The sequence below is a fragment of the Urocampus carinirostris genome, chromosome 13, assembly GCF_059441175.1.
Source record: "Urocampus carinirostris isolate Australia breed hairy pipefish chromosome 13, RoL_Ucar_1.0, whole genome shotgun sequence".
NCBI classification, from domain to species: Eukaryota; Metazoa; Chordata; class Actinopteri; order Syngnathiformes; family Syngnathidae; genus Urocampus; species Urocampus carinirostris.
Window position 1 is genome coordinate 25,617,625 of NC_142361.1, and position 18,360 is coordinate 25,635,984.

Genomic DNA, 18,360 nt, shown 5'->3' on the forward strand with positions numbered 1-18,360 from the left:
CTAGTATTTAGGTAAACGTTGCTTTAACCCACGAGTTACAGCCGCTCAATCTGTGTTTAGAGTTTAACCTTCATTAACTTGGAATTAAAGCTGCTTTAGCCACTGAGCTAAATCGAATGTAATCCTTGAGTTAAAGCTATTGCTACCCTCAAATTCAAGCTAAATCATCTATGAAATGAAGATGATTTTACGCTTGCTTTAAACATTGCCTCACAGCTAGTTCAAAACTTAAACTCAAGGTTAACTTTATAACTTTCGACAGCACTTCAAATGATTTTCATGACATTTCCTCATTTTTATAACTTTTCCACTCATTATTCTTGCAGACCATGGATACCGTTTTTCTTTTTCTTTCTCTGATAAAAACGTAAATAGAAAATCATCTATTTTATAAAAGAAACTGGATGTGATTCTGAATGTTCTTTGCTATACAATACAATAAATACAGTATATAATATACACCCCACCGTATGTCTATCACTTCCCTATTCATTAATATTCAATTACTTGCAAGCAATTACTGTGACGGAGGGATTCTCGGTGCAACCGGCCTTCACATTTAATATTCTCGGCTGCTTTTCCGGAGCTTAGCTATGCTTAACGCCAACTTACACTCATCGGAGATAAAGGCCAAGGGAAATGAATGCGGACCTGAGAATAGAGAGAATAGGGTTCTCTTTTCAATCCTCGGAAACTACAGCACGGACTCGCTCGAACGGCTTTTTTTGTGTTTTTTTCTAAACACGGCATGTTTTTGCAAGATAGTTAATTTAATAAGAGAAAATGCCTGGTGGAATCCTAGCTCAAATGATTGAATATCTTCAAGCATAAAAATCGGCAAATATGAAGACGGTGCGTGATGATTATTTTTCTAACTGTGATACGCTCTGTAAAAAACAGAAGAAGGGAATATTTTCCATTGTCAACAATCAAAGACAGTAACTGCATTTGAACTGTTTCGCTAATAAATCCCACAGAGGAAGATTTGCAGTCGGTTTTGATCAATGAAACGAGCCGCTCGGCGGAATCTGACGAGCAGAGGCGAACTCGGAATAATATGTTGGAGCGGGTGTTATTATTTCAAGTTATATGTCGGAACGTTGGGCTTTACTCTTCGACTATTGAAGGGAGGAACTAAGGTGATTGTGGGGAAAAAAAAGTGAACTCTTCAAAATGAGTTTATTGATGTAAATATAAAAGCAACAGGGGAAAATATGGGATGAATTTACTATTTAATAATGTTTTCATTGATATAGATGTTAACAGTGGTAACACTATGGGATGGAACCAGACTCATGCACTGATACACCCTATATCACGGTTGCCCATTGCCCTCATTTGGGCCTGCCCGCTTGGCGCCGGCTGATCCTCGTGACCTGATTGGCTTCCCTTCTATTTAAAATCAGTGCTCTCATTCACTCCTTGTCAGTCCGTCAACGAGCACTTGCAAGACTTGTATGGTGACCCTGTGCGGTATCCTGCTTGTGTATCCAGTGTCCGGTATCGATCCCGCCTGTCTCGTCCTGTCCGGTATCTTGCTCCAGTGTCCGTTATTGATCCCGCCTGTCTCGTCCTGTCTGGTATCGTGCTCCAGTGTCTGTTATTGATCCCACCTGTCTCGGCCTGTCCGGTATCTTGCTCCAGTGTCCTGTATCGATCCCGCCTGTCTCGTCCTGTCTGGTATCCTGCTCCAGTATCCGGTAACGATCCTGCCTGTCTGGTCCTGTCCGGTATCTTGCTCCAGTGTCCTGTATCGATCCCGCCTGTCTCGTCCTGTCCGGTATCTTGCTCCAGTATCCGGTATTGATCCCGCCTGTCTCGTCCTGTCCGGTATCTTGCTTCAGTATCCGGTATCCGGTATCAATCCCGCCTGTCTCGTCCTGTCTGGTATCCTGCTCCAGTATCCAGTAACGATCCTGCCTGTCTGGTCCTGTCCGGTTTCTTGCTCTAGTGTCCGTTATTGATCTCGCCTGTCTCGTCCTGTCTGGTATTTTGCTCCAGTGTCCTGTATCGATCCCGCCTGTCTCGTCCTGTCCGGTATCTTGCTCCAGTGTCCTGTATCGATCCCGCCTGTCTCGTCCTGTCCGGTATTTTGCTCCAGTATCCGGTATTGATCCCGCCTGTCTCGTCCTGTCCGGTATCTTGCTTCAGTATCCGGTATCCGGTATCAATCCCGCCTGTCTCGTCCTGTCTGGTATCCTGCTCCAGTATCCGGTAACGATCCTGCCTGTCTGGTCCTGTCCGGTTTCTTGCTCTAGTGTCCGTTATTGATCTCGCCTGTCTCGTCCTGTCTGGTATTTTGCTCCAGTGTCCTGTATCGATCCCGCCTGTCTCGTCCTGTCCGGTATCTTGCTCCAGTATCCGGTATCGATCCCGCCTGTCTCGTCCTGTCCGGTATCTTGCTTCAGTATCCGGTATCCGGTATCGATCCCGCCTGTCTCGTCCTGTCTGGTATCCTGCTCCAGTATCCGGTATTAATCCCGCCTGTCTCGTCCTGTCTGGTATCTTGCTCCAGTATCCGGTATTGATCCTGTCTGTCCTGTCTTGTATCTTGCTCCAGAATCTGGTACCAATTCTGCCTGTCCTGCCCTGTCCGGTATCTTGCTCCAGTATCCAGTATCTGGTATCGATCTCGTCTGTCTTGTCCTGTCCGGTATCTTGCTCCAGTATCCAGTATCGATCTCGCCTGTCTCGTTCTGTTTGGTATTCTGCTCGTGTAACCAGTATCTGGTATTGATCCCGTCTGTCCCATCCCGTCCAGTATCTAACTGTTGCATCCAGCATCCGGTATCGATCCCGTCTGTCCTGTCCGGTTTCGATCTCTTCTGCACAGCGATTGCCGAATCGCATGACTGCCCCGTTTCCGTAAAATAAAGCTTGTGTGAAAACGTTACGCATCTGGGTCCACCGTCTGTTCGGGATCTCACACCCTAAGTGATGCTGGAGCTCTTGCACCACTAACCATTCGGATGATCTATTTTGACAAACAGTTTCCTAACTTTGAATCACATAAATTTGAATACGAAATCATTGAAATGTTTTCTGACTGTCCCTTTTGATTAGATCTACTGAATGAATGAATACATGACATCAACAGTGTTAACATTGAGAGCAGACTCATGCACACATAGACATATGGACACTAAGTGGTATTAGAGTTGTTGCCGCACTCCCAGTCGATGTTCTTTTCTCGATAGACGGTTGACAAAATTTAAATTAAACTTTAAATCCATATACAGTTTAAAAATGGAAGAAATTGTTCAAATTATATCTCATAATGGTCCTTTTTGATCGGATCTATTAAATATAAAAAGAACAAATGATGTTGATGGTGGTAACATTGAGAGCTGGGAGCACACTTGTGCACAGCTATACACTAAGTGGTGCTAAAGGTCCTGCACCACTCAAATTTGGATTTTTCTTGAGAAACAGATTACTAAATTTGAATAAAGTCGAATGGAGGAGAAATCATTGATTTTTTTCTCAAACAATCGTCCTTTATGAGAGGGATGGGAGCTTCCAGGCTGTACTAGCCCAAGACACATCACAGTAAATCGTACCCCTAAGACCACAGTGGTCAAAAGAGCCAACGAACCAATCATAAATATATGTAGGTGTACATACTATTTACATATATATATATATATATATATATATATATATATATATATATATATATATATATATATATATATATATATATATATATATATATATATATATATATACATATATAATATCCTAGTAAAGATAAGTGGCACAGAAAATGAATGGATGGGTTATTCGTTGGATTGTAAAATCACCTAGGTAAAGCACAGATAGTCAATAGGTGGTGCTAAAATTTCTACCCCTCTCTCGATCCCTTCTTTTATCAACAAACTGTCTTTATTAAAATAAAAAGTAGAGATCAATGAGACTTTCACCAATTGTCCTCTTTGATTGGATGTACTATTACTATCTGTTACAAAATATCGTTATTAATATCATTAGTAGAATTGTTATGCATGGATAGCCAGCAGTTTGTGCTTAGAGCTACGTCCCCTCTTTTTTATTCCATTCCATATAGTATATAAATGAATTTGATTTTGTATCTTGTTATAATAGTATTTCATTGCTACAAAGCAGGAATACTTAATTGATAAGAAAGAAATCTTACTTATGTAGGTATATTGTTTTTTTTTATTTTTTAGGTAGTCATTGTGAACTTCAGGGTGACAAGTGCACTTCGTCCCCCTGCAAGAACGGAGCCACATGCATTAACCAGCGTGGTAATTACTTCTGCCAGTGTCTGGCTCCTTTTAAAGGTAACGGACACTTGAGAATCCTCACCCTTGTCCCCTAAAAAGAGTGAAAAAGCACTCCAAAAGAGTTAATTAGCTTCACATATAATTACTCTCTCTAAATGGCAATGGCCACTTGTTTGCTGCTATTGGATGCTGTAAAATCTAAATTAATTCGAAAAATTGGAGGAGCTTTTAAATTCATTATCATCAAATAAAAATTGATTTGCCTGGCACTGTTAAGACTACAAAATGTAACTCAAAGTACTGAAAAAAGCATTCAATGTAACCTCTCATAAACCCTATCCTAGTCCTAACTCCAAAACATCTACCCTAGCCTCAACATTACCTTAACCCCTAACACTAACCATTTCCCCTAACCCTAAAACTTTACCTCTAATCCATCACCCTATCCTATCCAACCCAACCCTACCCAAACCCAACCCCAAACCTATTTTCTAACCTTTAACCATACCCTAACTCCAAACCCTACATGAACCCTTAAAACTATCCTAACTCCTAACAATGACCCACTACCACTATCCCCAATTCTTAACCCTACCCTAACCTCTAACCATTGACTCTACTTAAAACTAATCCAACCCTTAACCCCTCCCTAAACCTAAACCCAGACCTTATCCCCTCCCCTCCCAAACCCTAAACCTTAAACCTACCCTAACACTCAACCCTACCCTACCCATAAACCCTAATCCTTACCAGTACCTCTAACATCTATGCATTGACCCTGCCTACCACTACTCTAACCCTTAACCCTACCCTACCCCAAACCCAACCCTAACACAGTTCCCTACCCAATCATAAACCTTAAGCCTACTCTAGCCTTTAACCCTACCCTACCCCACCCAAAAACCCTAATCTTAACCACTGCCCCTAACCTCTTACTATTGACCCTACTTAAAACTATTCAAACCCTTAACCCTACCCTACCCCAAACCCAACCCTAACACAGTTCCCTACCCAATCATAAACCTTAAGCCTACTCTAGCCTTTAACCCTACCCTACCCCACCCAAAAACCCTAATCTTAACCACTGCCCCTAACCTCTTACTATTGACCCTACTTAAAACTATTCAAATCCTTAACCCTTCCCTAAACCAAAACCTAGACCTAATGCCCTACCCAACCCTAACCCTAACCTACCCTAACGCTTAACCCTACCCTAACCACTAACCATTGACCCTACTTAAAACTAATCCAACCCTTAACCCTTCCCTAAACGTAAACCCAGACCTTACCCCCTCCCCCCAACCTTAAACCTTAAACCTACCCTAACACTCAACCCTACCCTACCCATAAACCCTAATCCTTACCAGTACCTCTAACATCTATGCATTGACCCCGCCTACCACTACTCCAACCCTTAACCCTACCCTAACCCAAACCCAACCCTAACACAATTCCCTACCCAATCCTAAACCTTAAGCCTACCCTAGCCTTTAACCCTAACCTACGCCACCTATAAACCCTAATCTTAACCACTGCCCCTAACCTCTTACTATTGACCCTACTTAAAACTATTCCAAACCTTAACCCTTCCCTAAACCTAGACCTAATCCCCTACCCAACCCTAACCCTAACCTACCCTAACGCTTAACCCTACCCTACCTATAAACCCTAATCCTTACCACTACCTCTAACGTCCTAAACCTTAACCACTGCCCCTAACCTCTAAACATTGACCCTACCTAACGCTACTCTAACCCTTAACCCGACCCTAAACCCATACTCTACCCCAACACTATCCCCTACCCAACCCTAAATCTTAAGCCTACCCTAACCATTAACACTATCCTACCCACACACATAAACCATAATCCTAAACACAATCTCCAAACCCTAACATCTAAGTCTACCTAAACTCTAACACTAACTGGCCCCCTAACCCTACTGTGTTCCCCTCTAACCTTAACCCTTGTCACCCTATCCTTCTGCAATTCCAAAGACAAGGACCAAAGTGTCTGAACTCTGCCCCACCTTTGTGTATTCACCTCCACCAGGTCCAAATTGCGACCTATTACCATGCGAGAGCACCAATCCCTGTGAAAACGGAGGCCTTTGCCTTGAGGAGATGGACCAGGACCATTATCCCTCGGGGTTCCGGTGCCGTTGTCCTCGAGGTTTTACCGGCCCCCGATGTGAAATAAATGTGGACGAGTGCGGTTCCGGCCCGTGTGTCAATGGATTTTGCTATGACGGTAAAAAAAGGTTTACAAAAAACACATAAATTTTCTTCCTGTGCCAACATGAAAACTAACTATAGTTCCGCTGTCTGGCGTATTACAGCCGAAGCTAATAAGGGTGTAATAGGGTTGTAATGCGAAAGGAATAATATCATCTGATAGAATAATGTAAGTTGAGATATTGAGTATGTAATTGAAGACGACACATTATTTGAAGCTTGGATATCAATAATGGCGATGAACAGTACAGAAAACAGATGGGAGAATGGTATTTATTCAATTAAAGGATACCACTTTTGTTCAGACTGATTCCATCATGAGTACTCTTGATTCGTCACCAATGACAATAGTTATCTTAAAACAAAAACTAAAATGCCAGATATATTTCTTTATGATTTATTCATTGATTGACTTTAATGACAATTTTCATTTTGTCATTTAAAAAAACTATATCTCTACAACTTGGTGGCCAGGATGGGAATTGTCTTTTATGATGTTATCCCAGGCCGGCAATGTCTTCTAGACCGGGAAGAGAGCAGCCGATGATCGTTTGGGCTGTGTTCAATACTCTCTGATGTTTTTTCCTGTCCGCTTCCGTGTTCCCAGCACATACCTGTCGCGCTCCAGGGCTCCATGTCCTTACAAAGTGTCGTATTTTCCCTTACAAAATACAAAATAATACACCATTTTTCTTTTCAAACGTGTTTATTTCTGTAGTTTAACATGTTATATTGTACATGTGTTTCGTTATATCATATATATTGTTAATGAACATTTTGTTTTGAGATCCTGAGTTGCTCGACATGAATAAGATTTATCATAAAAAAAAGTTAAAAAATGAAGTAGCTTGGACATTCACTGTGGAAGGAAAAAATACATGCAAATATAATTAAGTAGAATAATACATTTTCGTATTCAAATTATTAATTCATTTTTTGCATTAAATTATTATTGATAATATACTGATTATACAACATAATAATTCGTAATACAATGCATCAAAGCAAGTGAGCCATTTCAGAGCCGGCTCTCTTTAACGAGTTGAGCCGAAAAAGCCGGTTCTCTAAAAAGAGACGGACTTCCTTTCACTACATCAAACCGCTCGCTTCGTTTGCAAGGAAAAAAACGATACCAAGATAGAGGCTACCGCAGCAAACTCGTTTGACTTGATTCATCTGGCGTTTCCTGATAGTCGGTGTATACCGGATGGTACCCATAATTGCCAAATTTGCGTTTTTCCGTACAGATTTTCTCGTACGTCGTACACGTCTTAAAACGCATAATAAACGTACTTTGTGCGGCAAAACCATACAGGTTGACAGGTATACCAGCATACCATTCGGCAATTCCGTATGCCAGAATGCTTCCCACTGTGGCTTTGTTGAGGAACACCAGCGAGATGTCCAAGATCAGCCCCTCTGCTACATTTTTGAAACCCATTACGGCCCCCGATCCCAAATACCCGCCCCACTCCTGTGTCAGCCAGTATACATATTTGCGCACAGTACCTGGTTGTCTGAACTCATCCGTATTGCATCCAGTTCACTACAAGTCATTGAGAAGAGGGGGGTCTCCTGAAGACTCCCCCCAGTCCCTACGGGAGAGCACGGCAGCGTCTGAGATGAATAATGTCGCTGCCACCCAAGACCAAAAGCATTTAATGAGAGTAATAGCGGCTACACAGAGTGACAGCGTAGATTACGTGCTAAATCTTTGGAATAATGAAGAATCCCGGGACCCCGGCCGGCCGGGGAAGTCATAAATTTAGTCGCCGGGGAAGCTCAATTACCTCCGTCACTGGCTAACCGACTATCAATGTTGTGTTGCTGATACTGAGTGATGCATCCCTTGTCGTTAGCACGGCAAAGGTGAAGTGAGAACATGTAAACTGTGGAATAGTTTACAAAAGGCTGCGTAGAATCGACACGTTTTGTCGTGGGGGGAAAATGGTGTTCACTGGTACTGTGAATTTTGATTGTGTGGAAATAAATGAAAAGCTTTCAGGGCAGAGATTTGGTAATGTACTGAAAGGATGGAAAGAGACTGGCCCACATTTTTGGGACAAAATTAGTGAATTATTGACTTATTATTATTATTTTTACTTTCATTATTGAATTGAATGTATATTTCAGCCGAATCATGGGCTATGCATTTCAAATAAATACTGTAGATTGCCATAGTCATATAAAAAAAAAACTAAGGTCAATTTACATAAATTAAGGTATGTATTACAACTTTTACCAAAATCTTACATTTTATTTTTTGTCTATATTCCTTTTTTTTAATTCCTCTGTCACGATTGCCCATTGCCCTCATCTCTGGCCGGTCATTTGGCGCCAGCAGCTGCTCGTTGCCCAATTGTTTCCTCTCCTATTTAAACTCAGTGCTTTCATTCACTCTTTGTCAGTCCGTCAACAAACCTCTGCACTTGCAAAGCATGCATTTTGACTGTCCGGTATCCTGCTCGAGTGTCCAGTACCCGGTCGCGATCCCACTCGTCCCGTCCTGTCCGGTATCTTGCTCATATATCCAGTATCCGGTATCGATCCCATCTGTCCCGTTCTGTCCAGTATCTTGCTCGGTAATCCAGTATCCGGCATCGATCCTGTCTGTCCTGTCCTGTCTGGTATTCTGCTCTTGTATCCAGTGTCCGGTATCAATCCCGTCCTCTATAGTATCTTGCTCATGCATCCTGTATCCGGTATCAATCCCGTCTGTCCCGTCCTGTCCGGTGTCCTGATTGTGTATCCAGGATCCGGTATCAATCCCATCTGTCCCGTCCCGTCCGGTATCTTGTCCGTGCATTCTGTATCCGGTATTGATCCCGTCTGTCTGGTATCCTGCTCGTGTATTCAGTATCTGGTATCGATCCCATCTGTCCTGTCCTGTATCTTGCTGGTGCATCCTGTATCAGGTATCTATCCCGTCCGTCCCATCCTTTTCCGTACCCCATTTTTCCATACAATTAATTGATTTATTTAGTATAATGTGGGGCAGCACGGCGGCGCAGTGGTTAGCGCATCTGCGGCACAGTTCATGTCTTGGGAACCTCCTGCGTGGATTCAAATCCAGCTCCAGACTTCCTGCGCGGAGTTTGTATGTTCTCCCCTTGCGTGGGTTTCCTCCGGGCACTGCGGTTTCCTCCCACATTCCAAAAAACATGCATTTCAGGTGAATTGGCCGGTCCAAATTGTCCCTAGGTGTGAATGGGTGAGCGAGTTGTCTGTCCCCGTGTGCCCTGCGATTGGATGGCAACCAGTTCAGGGTGTCCCATTCCCACTGCCCGAAGATAGCTAGGATGGGCTCCAGCACCCCCGCGACCCTACCGAGGATAAGCGGTGTAGCTAATGAGATGAGTATAATGTGTTTGGCGGTAATTTGACCCAAATTGGGCTATGCATATCTGTTGAAATACATTGCCAGAAATAGAAAAAGAAAAACTAACAGAAACGTATTATCTTGAAAAATAGATATATTTTATTAATAGTATTTCACTCATTAGAAGAATAGGAGTTGTTATTTCTACACAATTGGTTGAGTACCTTACTTTGTGTGTAAATATACCAAACATTTGTGTACGCATATGCACTGAAAACACATTCGATTTACAGTGTATCAAAAGCTAATGGATAATGCGAATGAATTTGCCCAAAATTGGTATGTTTAACACCTATGTGTCGTCTATATCTCATTTGCAATACTACGTTAATTGCTACAAAGTCGCACGACTCATTCACAAACTATTTCGGATTGAATTTGAACTTAACTGAAGCGTTCTGTTGGAACAATCCATCCGTTTGAAGAGTCGCTATTAAGAGAGGCTCCACGCTGAGAAATTAGCGTTGAAGCTATAAATAAGTTACCGGGAAAAGGAGCGCTACCTGCTGTGCGTAGTCATTGACAAGGAAATGTAAGTAAAGTACTGATTGTGGTTTCAGTTACGGGCGGATTTTATTGCCTTTGCGATCCTGGCTACACTGGTCCGAGATGTGACCAAAACCTTGACGATCGAACCGATAATCTGTGTAGTGGAAACTCTGTATGCAAAGATCTTCATCTGGTAAGTAGAAAGTATATATTACTGTATTGTACTGTTTTGGACTACCAGCCGCTACTTGTTTCGCAACATTATAAACTATTGTTGGGAATTAATATCAAAATGTAGCGTTTACCAAATTGTTCGAATTAGTTATCTGACTCCATTAACCAAACACAACCTACATTCACCCAACAATTTATGTGCGCTCGTTTCTTCAGGGAAAAGATGAACAAGAAAGCTGACATTTTCATACAGGGGCAGATTTACTTTCATTAACAATTTAACTAAGTGCACTCCATCGAAAATGGCCTAATTAGTGTCGTTGGCCTCTGTGGGAAGCCTTTTTCTCAAGTCCTATTCTCTCTCCTATTGGTCATCTTCTCCCCGCATAATGGCGTGCCGACTCCTCCCATGGGCATGCCAAGGAAGCCCCCCCTGGGCTTTACCATCTCGTCGAAGAGCGTCACGATGTGTGGAATACTCAAAACAACACAGAGCGTTTCTACATCATCAGGGCCTTTCTGTGTCTGGATGTGCTGATTATCTTATCAGCCGTACGTCCCGTTCCCGCCAATCCTGTAAACAACATTTTCCACCAGGGTGCCCTGACATCGTACCACAGCCCAGCCACTGAATATCTTTTGCATTAAATTTGTAATCGATCGTATAAAATCCTTTATAGTCAAATGTATAAAATCCTTCAAAATGCTGCAGTTTATTATGTTTTTTTATGGCAGGAAAATCATTTTGCCCAGCAACAGTAGGAGGTAAACGACGAGCTGCTCTTTTCCATAACGCATGCCCTCCGGATACAAAACATTGCAGTGACTTTTGGATACGTTTATAACGCCTTTGTAGAGTCGTCGATGTCAGGTCACTGAAGTTTCCTTTAATACTTGAGGAATGATGACAAGTGAATGTAATTTGGTGCGTAACCGTGGCAGCCGCCAATGACAAAGGAGAAAAAACAATTTCTTACGTCTCTGGTGCTATTCTCCACTTTATGGTCGCCCTGGCATTGTTGTCTAGAACTATAGGGCTCACATTTTACGATAGTTCAACTCTCTTTACCCAAAAACTTTTATACCAATTTATACTTCCAAATTGAACAGCAGTGGACAAAACACTATCCCTCTCTTTCCGTATCATGTCAGTTTCCTTTAACCCTTAAGGAACGGGGACAAGCAAATATTTTTTGGTCTTTTACCGCAGAAGCCCCAATGACAAAACACAAAAGACGGCTTCCAGTGTCCTTGTTGCAATCTGACACTATTCTCCACAGTATGGTTGCCCTGTCGTTTTCCTTCTGTGCAAATGTAAATACTGTATACTGTACATGTGCAAGGGAGAGTGCCAGTGAACATTTATTTGTCTATCTTATATGATTTTTAATCATTTCCCATTGTTTACACTATTCAACCATTTGCATAGGGGATTTTTTTTAAAGGCCGATCTCGTCTTGCCCATTTCGGATAGATCCTAAATCGGCTGTCACTGTCGTAGATTGCTAATATTGTCGAGGTATTCTACATAGCCTGTCTTGCCGTGAGTAAATAGGTAGAGTGTTGTATTTGTGAGGTTTATTAGAAAGAATTGCAATCATTAACAAGAGAAGCAGTTGGTGGAGGTTGACAGGCATGAGATCGAAATACTGTTGATAAGCAGTTACTGTATACTTAAAAATATTGTTACTGTAACTTTAAATGAATGGACACACAAAAAAACGACAACACAATTCGTTTTTGCCTGTAGTAGTTGTATGTGAAAACTGGTGGAGCTGTGCTGGCAGTGAGCAGTCGTAAGGGGTCTTGAGCAATGTTCCCTCTAAGCTGCACGCGTGCGCAGTCGCGCACTGCCTGCACATTCCCAGCGCACAAGAAAATCTAGCCAGCGCACAAAAATCAGCTCTCGAAATTGCTAATTAAGAAGCGAATTAAGTCAAAGTTACGGTGCATGAAGGTAAAAATACACTGGTTCTCTAAGTGCGGTATTTTGAAGTCAATGTCGAACGAAGTTGAAAAGTAAAGTCAGTAGAGTTTTTCGAGAACCGGCTTCTTCGGCTCGGCTCACTAAACAGAACCGGCTCTTTCGGGTCCCAAACGGCTCTTCAGATTGGTTTTGCTTCTTTAATCCATACACCTCAAAATATTATGTAAAATTGTGCACAAAATGACTTAAAGGAGCGGGGAGGGTAGAACAAAAAAGAAAAAAATACCAAAATGAAAAAGTAGTGAAAAGCTGAGAAAAAACAAACAAAAGGAAGAGAAAAAGAAAAAAAATTCTGAAGAAAAGCCAGAAAAAAAGAAAAGAAAGAAACAAAAGGAAAAACAGTGAATAGAGAAAAAAAAAGAAAAAAGTTACAGCTAGGAAAAAATAAAAACAACGAGATTTTTTTAAAGGAATTTAAAAAAATAGAAAAAAAAAACAGGGAAAAAGAAGAAAAAGTTTGTGTTGCATTCAAATAATTTCCAATTATACCAAGTTAATCTTGTTGCCAACATTGTACTTCCACTAAAAAAAAGTGATTAAATACAGTTCTGTATCTTGCAACCAACAAATAAGCCCCCAAAAAGTTAGTATTATGCGTCAAAAGATACCAGGAAAAAAAAATGAAAATCTTGTGAAAGAATTGTTGTAAAAACAAATGACGTTTGTAGGCCGTAAAACCTTTGCAATAATACATTAGTCAATTCATTCAAAAATGAATTATTTTTTTTTGCATTGCCGGAAACTCAGCAAAATGTAACTTGATGTCAAGTTTTGGACATGTTTGATAATGACTTAGTTGCCACACTTGGGATTGCCGTTGCTCACTGCTGTTTCAAGCGTTGCTCACCGACTTTGTGTGAACTGTCAGACCCGTGGAAAATTAGAGGGAACATTGGTCTTGAGCGGTCTTTAGTGGTAGCTTCTCGGACTGCTTGTGAACTGGAATTTTCTTCTTCAAGATTATTGTTAAAAAAAAAAAAGCCTATTGAATTTCCAGTATGTTGAGGTTCTTGTATAAGCACCCCCGCAACCCTACTGAGGATAAGCGGTGCATATAATGGATTGATGTATGGATGTCTTTGTTGCCATTGACATCAACTTATCGTGCATTTTGTTCTGGAGCATACAACACACAGCAAATGCTATCGCAAGGGCAGGTTGTGTTTCTATGCGTGTCACTGAAAATGCTCTTTGTATGCTGTCAGCTGGGGTAGGCGGAAGCACAAGTCAATGTGTCCACCCGAAACAATATGAGAAGCACGGCTACAGCTATAGCTAGTATTTCATTGGCTCGTTACATTGACAAAAAACATCAATTAAATTGGACCCAGTGGAAAGTCAGAAGAACGCAAAGAAATACTCATCAACAGCAGGTGCTCTGTGGATTGTTATCAGGTCCAAGGAAAGACCTTGGAAGAGAAGGCAATAGTGGTGCCATAAGTCTGGTCTACTGCCTCTAGGCTACGTAACAATTCTCACAAACTACCACTGCCGAGCCCGTATCTCACCAACACCAGATCCATTACCTATTAAACAGATGACCTGGAGATACAACTCGTGGGGAACCGCTACATTTGGGATGGTTGTAGTTTAACCATCACAGAGCCCTGGCACAATCCGAGGATACCCGATGCTAGCGTGCAAATACTCTCTAAATCACTTCATTACACTAAAAGAAGAAGCCCTCCAATTTCGTAGCACTTAAATAGAAAGACAATAAAGACTAGTCATGTAATTGTTATTCTGTTTTCTGTGTTTTATGTGTTGATCATTAGTTGTTATTTTGTTAGTCGTATACTTTCAGTCGGTAAAGACGCTACTTAGCGGATTTTCACGTTTTGCGTAGGGTTCTGGTACCCATTTACCGTGTTAACCGAAGTAATACTGTACTTAGGCATTGAACATACATACATATGCGATATAACGAAACCTGCCACATAAACAATACCATAAGGACTCACATTGTTGACATAAGGTAATGTCAATGGCCCGATGACCGTAGCGCGTTCATTACCGAGTGACATGTGTGTTGCTGTAAAATACACATGCCGGGTTTATCATTATTACTTACGTTTCCAAAGGGAGAGAAAATGTGCCAGGACTGTGTAGGCAGTCGCGACAGACTGCCTCTAGTTTAGTCAGCATCTGAGTGAGTCAATTCGCTAGCTTGAAGCACTTCACGAACATCGAGCGGAATAAGTGGAAAATGACGGAACAAGCGTACGCTCTGTTTCTTTATTTGATCGGCTGAACAATGGCTGACGATTGGGACTAGTCGGTCGTAGACATGAATGAGTACTAAAATAGACATGTTAATTGGATTACGTTTCGCCGACCCAATATGAGCCAAAATTAGTCATTGTTTTATTATACCTCGTTTAATTTGGAGTAGATCTACAGTTACTTAAAGCTAAAAAATGTAAATGTTTTCTAAGAATCAACAACATATGAGACACAATTGTAAAGTGGAAGCAAATTAATTCAACGTTTAATATTGATAACAAAAAAGAAAAGTAGGTGTAGCAAAAATACTGTCGCCCCTGTTCTCTCAGCTCAGCCATTTGACGCCATAAGTTCACTGATGACTTCCGTATGATCTGATGTCGACCTAAATGACTAACACTTACAAACAGGGTACACCTGAGTCTCAATGGGTCTGAGTTTAAATGCACATGCTCTACGTCTCAGCGGTTTCTGACAGGAGAACACACCAGGCAGGTCCGGTATAAAGCTGTGGAAAAGTTCAAAGCATGAATGAGATAAAAGACAATTTTGCCACATTTACACACTTCCCAAAGCACCGCACGACCAATAATATTAAAGTGAAGCGTGCATAAAACCACTTCAAACCTACCAAGACACTGTTGTCTGTCCAAAACGTTGGGGATAACTAATCAGGGAAGCAACCAAGTGGTCTATGATCACATCAGATGACCTGCATGTATATACAGCTAAATTGGGACAATATGTGCATGAGACAACTATGAGTCATACTCTGCATAAATATGAGCTTGATGGAAGGGTGGCAAGAAGAAAGCCCTTTCTGAAAGAATACCTAAAAAATGCCCACATGGGAGACACAAATAACACGTGAAGCAATGTGCTGTGGTCAGATGAGACTAAAATTGAATGTTTTGGATCGAATGCAAAATGTTACATTTGGCGTAGGAGTAACACTGAAATTAATTGTCAAACATTGTGGCGACAGCATCATGCCCTGGGGTTGGTTTTCTTCAGCAGGGACTAGAAGGTCCCTTAGTGTTGATGGGAAGATGTCTGGTGCCAAACGCAGGGCGAGTCTGACAGAAAATCCGCAAGAGAGATGGGAATGGGGCGAATGTTCACTTTCCAACAGGTCAGATACCCTTAACATATTCCAAAATCCTAAAACCAACAATATAGAGTTGTTGGAATAGCCAGACCAAAGTCGAGAGACCTCAATCCTATAGAACATTTCTGGATCCATCTCAATAATGCTGTGCACAATCACCATCAAACCTCAAGGGACTTTAGGTGTTTCGTTAGGAAGAATGGGCAATGTTTTATATTTCAAGAGGTGCAAAACCCGTAGATAGATAGATAGGTAGGTAGGTAGGTAGGTAGGTAGGTAGGTAGGTAGGTAGGTAGGTAGGTAGGTAGGTAGGTAGGTAGTTACTTTATTCATCCCCGTAGGGAAATTAAAACTTCCAGTAGTATCCTTGCGTTGAAAATAAAACAATAAAGTAAAAGGAATATAATACATAAATACCCAATGTAATGTGTTGATATAGAGTATTTAAATAGTGCTACATAAAATACACACTGTAATAAAAATAGGGTAATATGCAATGTGGAGCTGTGGTTTAATGTGGGCTTTTACTCCCCCGGGTGGAGTTAAAGAGCCGTATGACATGAGGAAGAAATAAACATAGACATAGACATACCTAAAAAGACTAATGGCTGTGATTGCAGCAAGGTATTAATCCAAAGGGGGCCAATTTTTTGGTAACGTTGTCTCTTCACTTATTTATAAGCACGATGTAAAACATTGAATACACTTCTTTTGAAGATTGTGTATTAGATGTTCGTTTAAATATTTCGCGTTTTTTATCCGTAAGGTTGAAGCCTGAATTATGGCAATATGTCAAAACGTTTCAGGTTTTTTGGGGGAAAGCAATACATTTGCAAGGCACTGCCAAAACTAACAGTGACCCTGCTGGTCGGAGGCCAGTATTGCAATCATTGTTTCGGTCAATCAATCCCATTATTTCGAGGTATTTAACAACTTTTTAACACGAATTGAATGACTAACCACGCTCTGTGATTAAAACCGAACCAGGATGTCCTGAAAGTCTTCTTGGCTATAATCCAATTCTTATCTTTCCTCTGCAATTTCATCTATTTTTTCACATTAGGATATTTCACCAGTATTCATTTTTTTCCATTCCTTCCCCCGAAAGTCATTATAAAGACTTTCTTTTTTTTGGCGACATGGTCTTGTTTACAGCCTAGCACATTTTGCCATGTATTCACTTCCCAATGGAGTTTATTTTGGAAAATTGCTGTCCCCTGAAGGTGACTTCGCTTAAATAAATAAATAAAGGTGATGTTCAATTGCCGGGGTAAAAAATCGGAAGATCCTGAAAGTGTATAATTTATTATGACACGTCTCCAGAATTTTGTAATTAGCATAGCTTGAACCCGCGACGAATGGATCTTCCAAAATAAAACAAGTCAATAAAGAATCGTGAAAAACATACTATGCCATAAAAAGGCAGGATAAATGTAATCACCCATCCATCCATTATCAGCACCGCTTATCATCAGAAGGGTCGCGGGGGTCCTGGAGCCCATCCAAGCTATCTTCGGGCAGAAACTGGTTGCCAGCCAGTTGCACGGCACACAATGAACCTGACATGCATGTTTTTGGAATATGGGAGGAACCCGGAGCGCCCTGAGGAAACCCACGCAAGCACGGGGAGAACATGCAAACCCTGCACAGGAAAGTTGGTTGTTGGATTTGAACCCATGACCTCAGAACTAGGCCGCAGACGCGTTAACCACTGAGCTGCCGTGCTGCTAAATTTAACCAGTTGGACGAAAAAAAAACACAATTTTATTATTAATTTACTTACTTATTATTATTAATTTTGGGGGAAATCATAGTAGAATACTTTTTTTTTCAGAATTGCTTCATTTTCGTATATCGCTTTCAAAATATGTTTATTTTTAGTGTTTTTTTTGTTGTTTTCTGTTTTGTTTTTCTTATGTTTTTGCATATCATGGTCATATCATTTTCAAGAATAGAGAATAAAATACCACACTCACACTTGACTTATTTTCCAATTATTCAAAAAAAACAAGGTTATAGGGACAAAGTTACTGCAGGTAGCCAAGGAAATGTTTACAATCTTGAAAAATGGGAAATGTATAGAAAAAAATTAAAGGAAGGAGAATAATATTCTATAATGGTGAGGAATTTTAAGTACACAAAATACAATACTTTATTTTCTGGACTACAAGTCGCAGCCAAAAACCCTAAATTGGCCTGAAATATACGTGGATAAAATGCATACAATATTTATGCGTGTGCGACTCTACATGGGGATTTACGGTTAACTACTGTAATTTGTGACTACTCAAGTCATATTCACTTGTATAGCTCTTAATCACAAAAAGTTTCAAAAGTCGGGACAGACTCCAGATTATTATTCCACCATCCCCTGATCTAAAACCTACAATGAGGGCAAGGAAAAACTCAAAAACCTCAACATGAGGAAAATGATGAAATCTTGAGAAGGGACCGAACATGATGACTAGGCTGGAATGGATGTTGCATTGACAAACAATACATATAAAATATGAAAAAGTA

General features: G+C 41.0%; 1 protein-coding gene across 1 annotated transcript in view; it reads left to right on the top strand.

Moving 5' to 3' along the window:
• Positions 1-18,360, top strand: part of eys (EGF-like photoreceptor maintenance factor) — a 342,903-nt gene that overhangs the window by 107,780 nt on the left and 216,763 nt on the right. Inside the window, exons 16-18 of the mRNA XM_088352009.1 lie at positions 4,191-4,304; positions 6,299-6,496; positions 10,420-10,541. Of these exons, the coding sequence (XP_088208135.1) occupies positions 4,191-4,304; positions 6,299-6,496; positions 10,420-10,541 (434 nt within the window). The remainder of the gene's footprint in view (positions 1-4,190; positions 4,305-6,298; positions 6,497-10,419; positions 10,542-18,360) is intronic.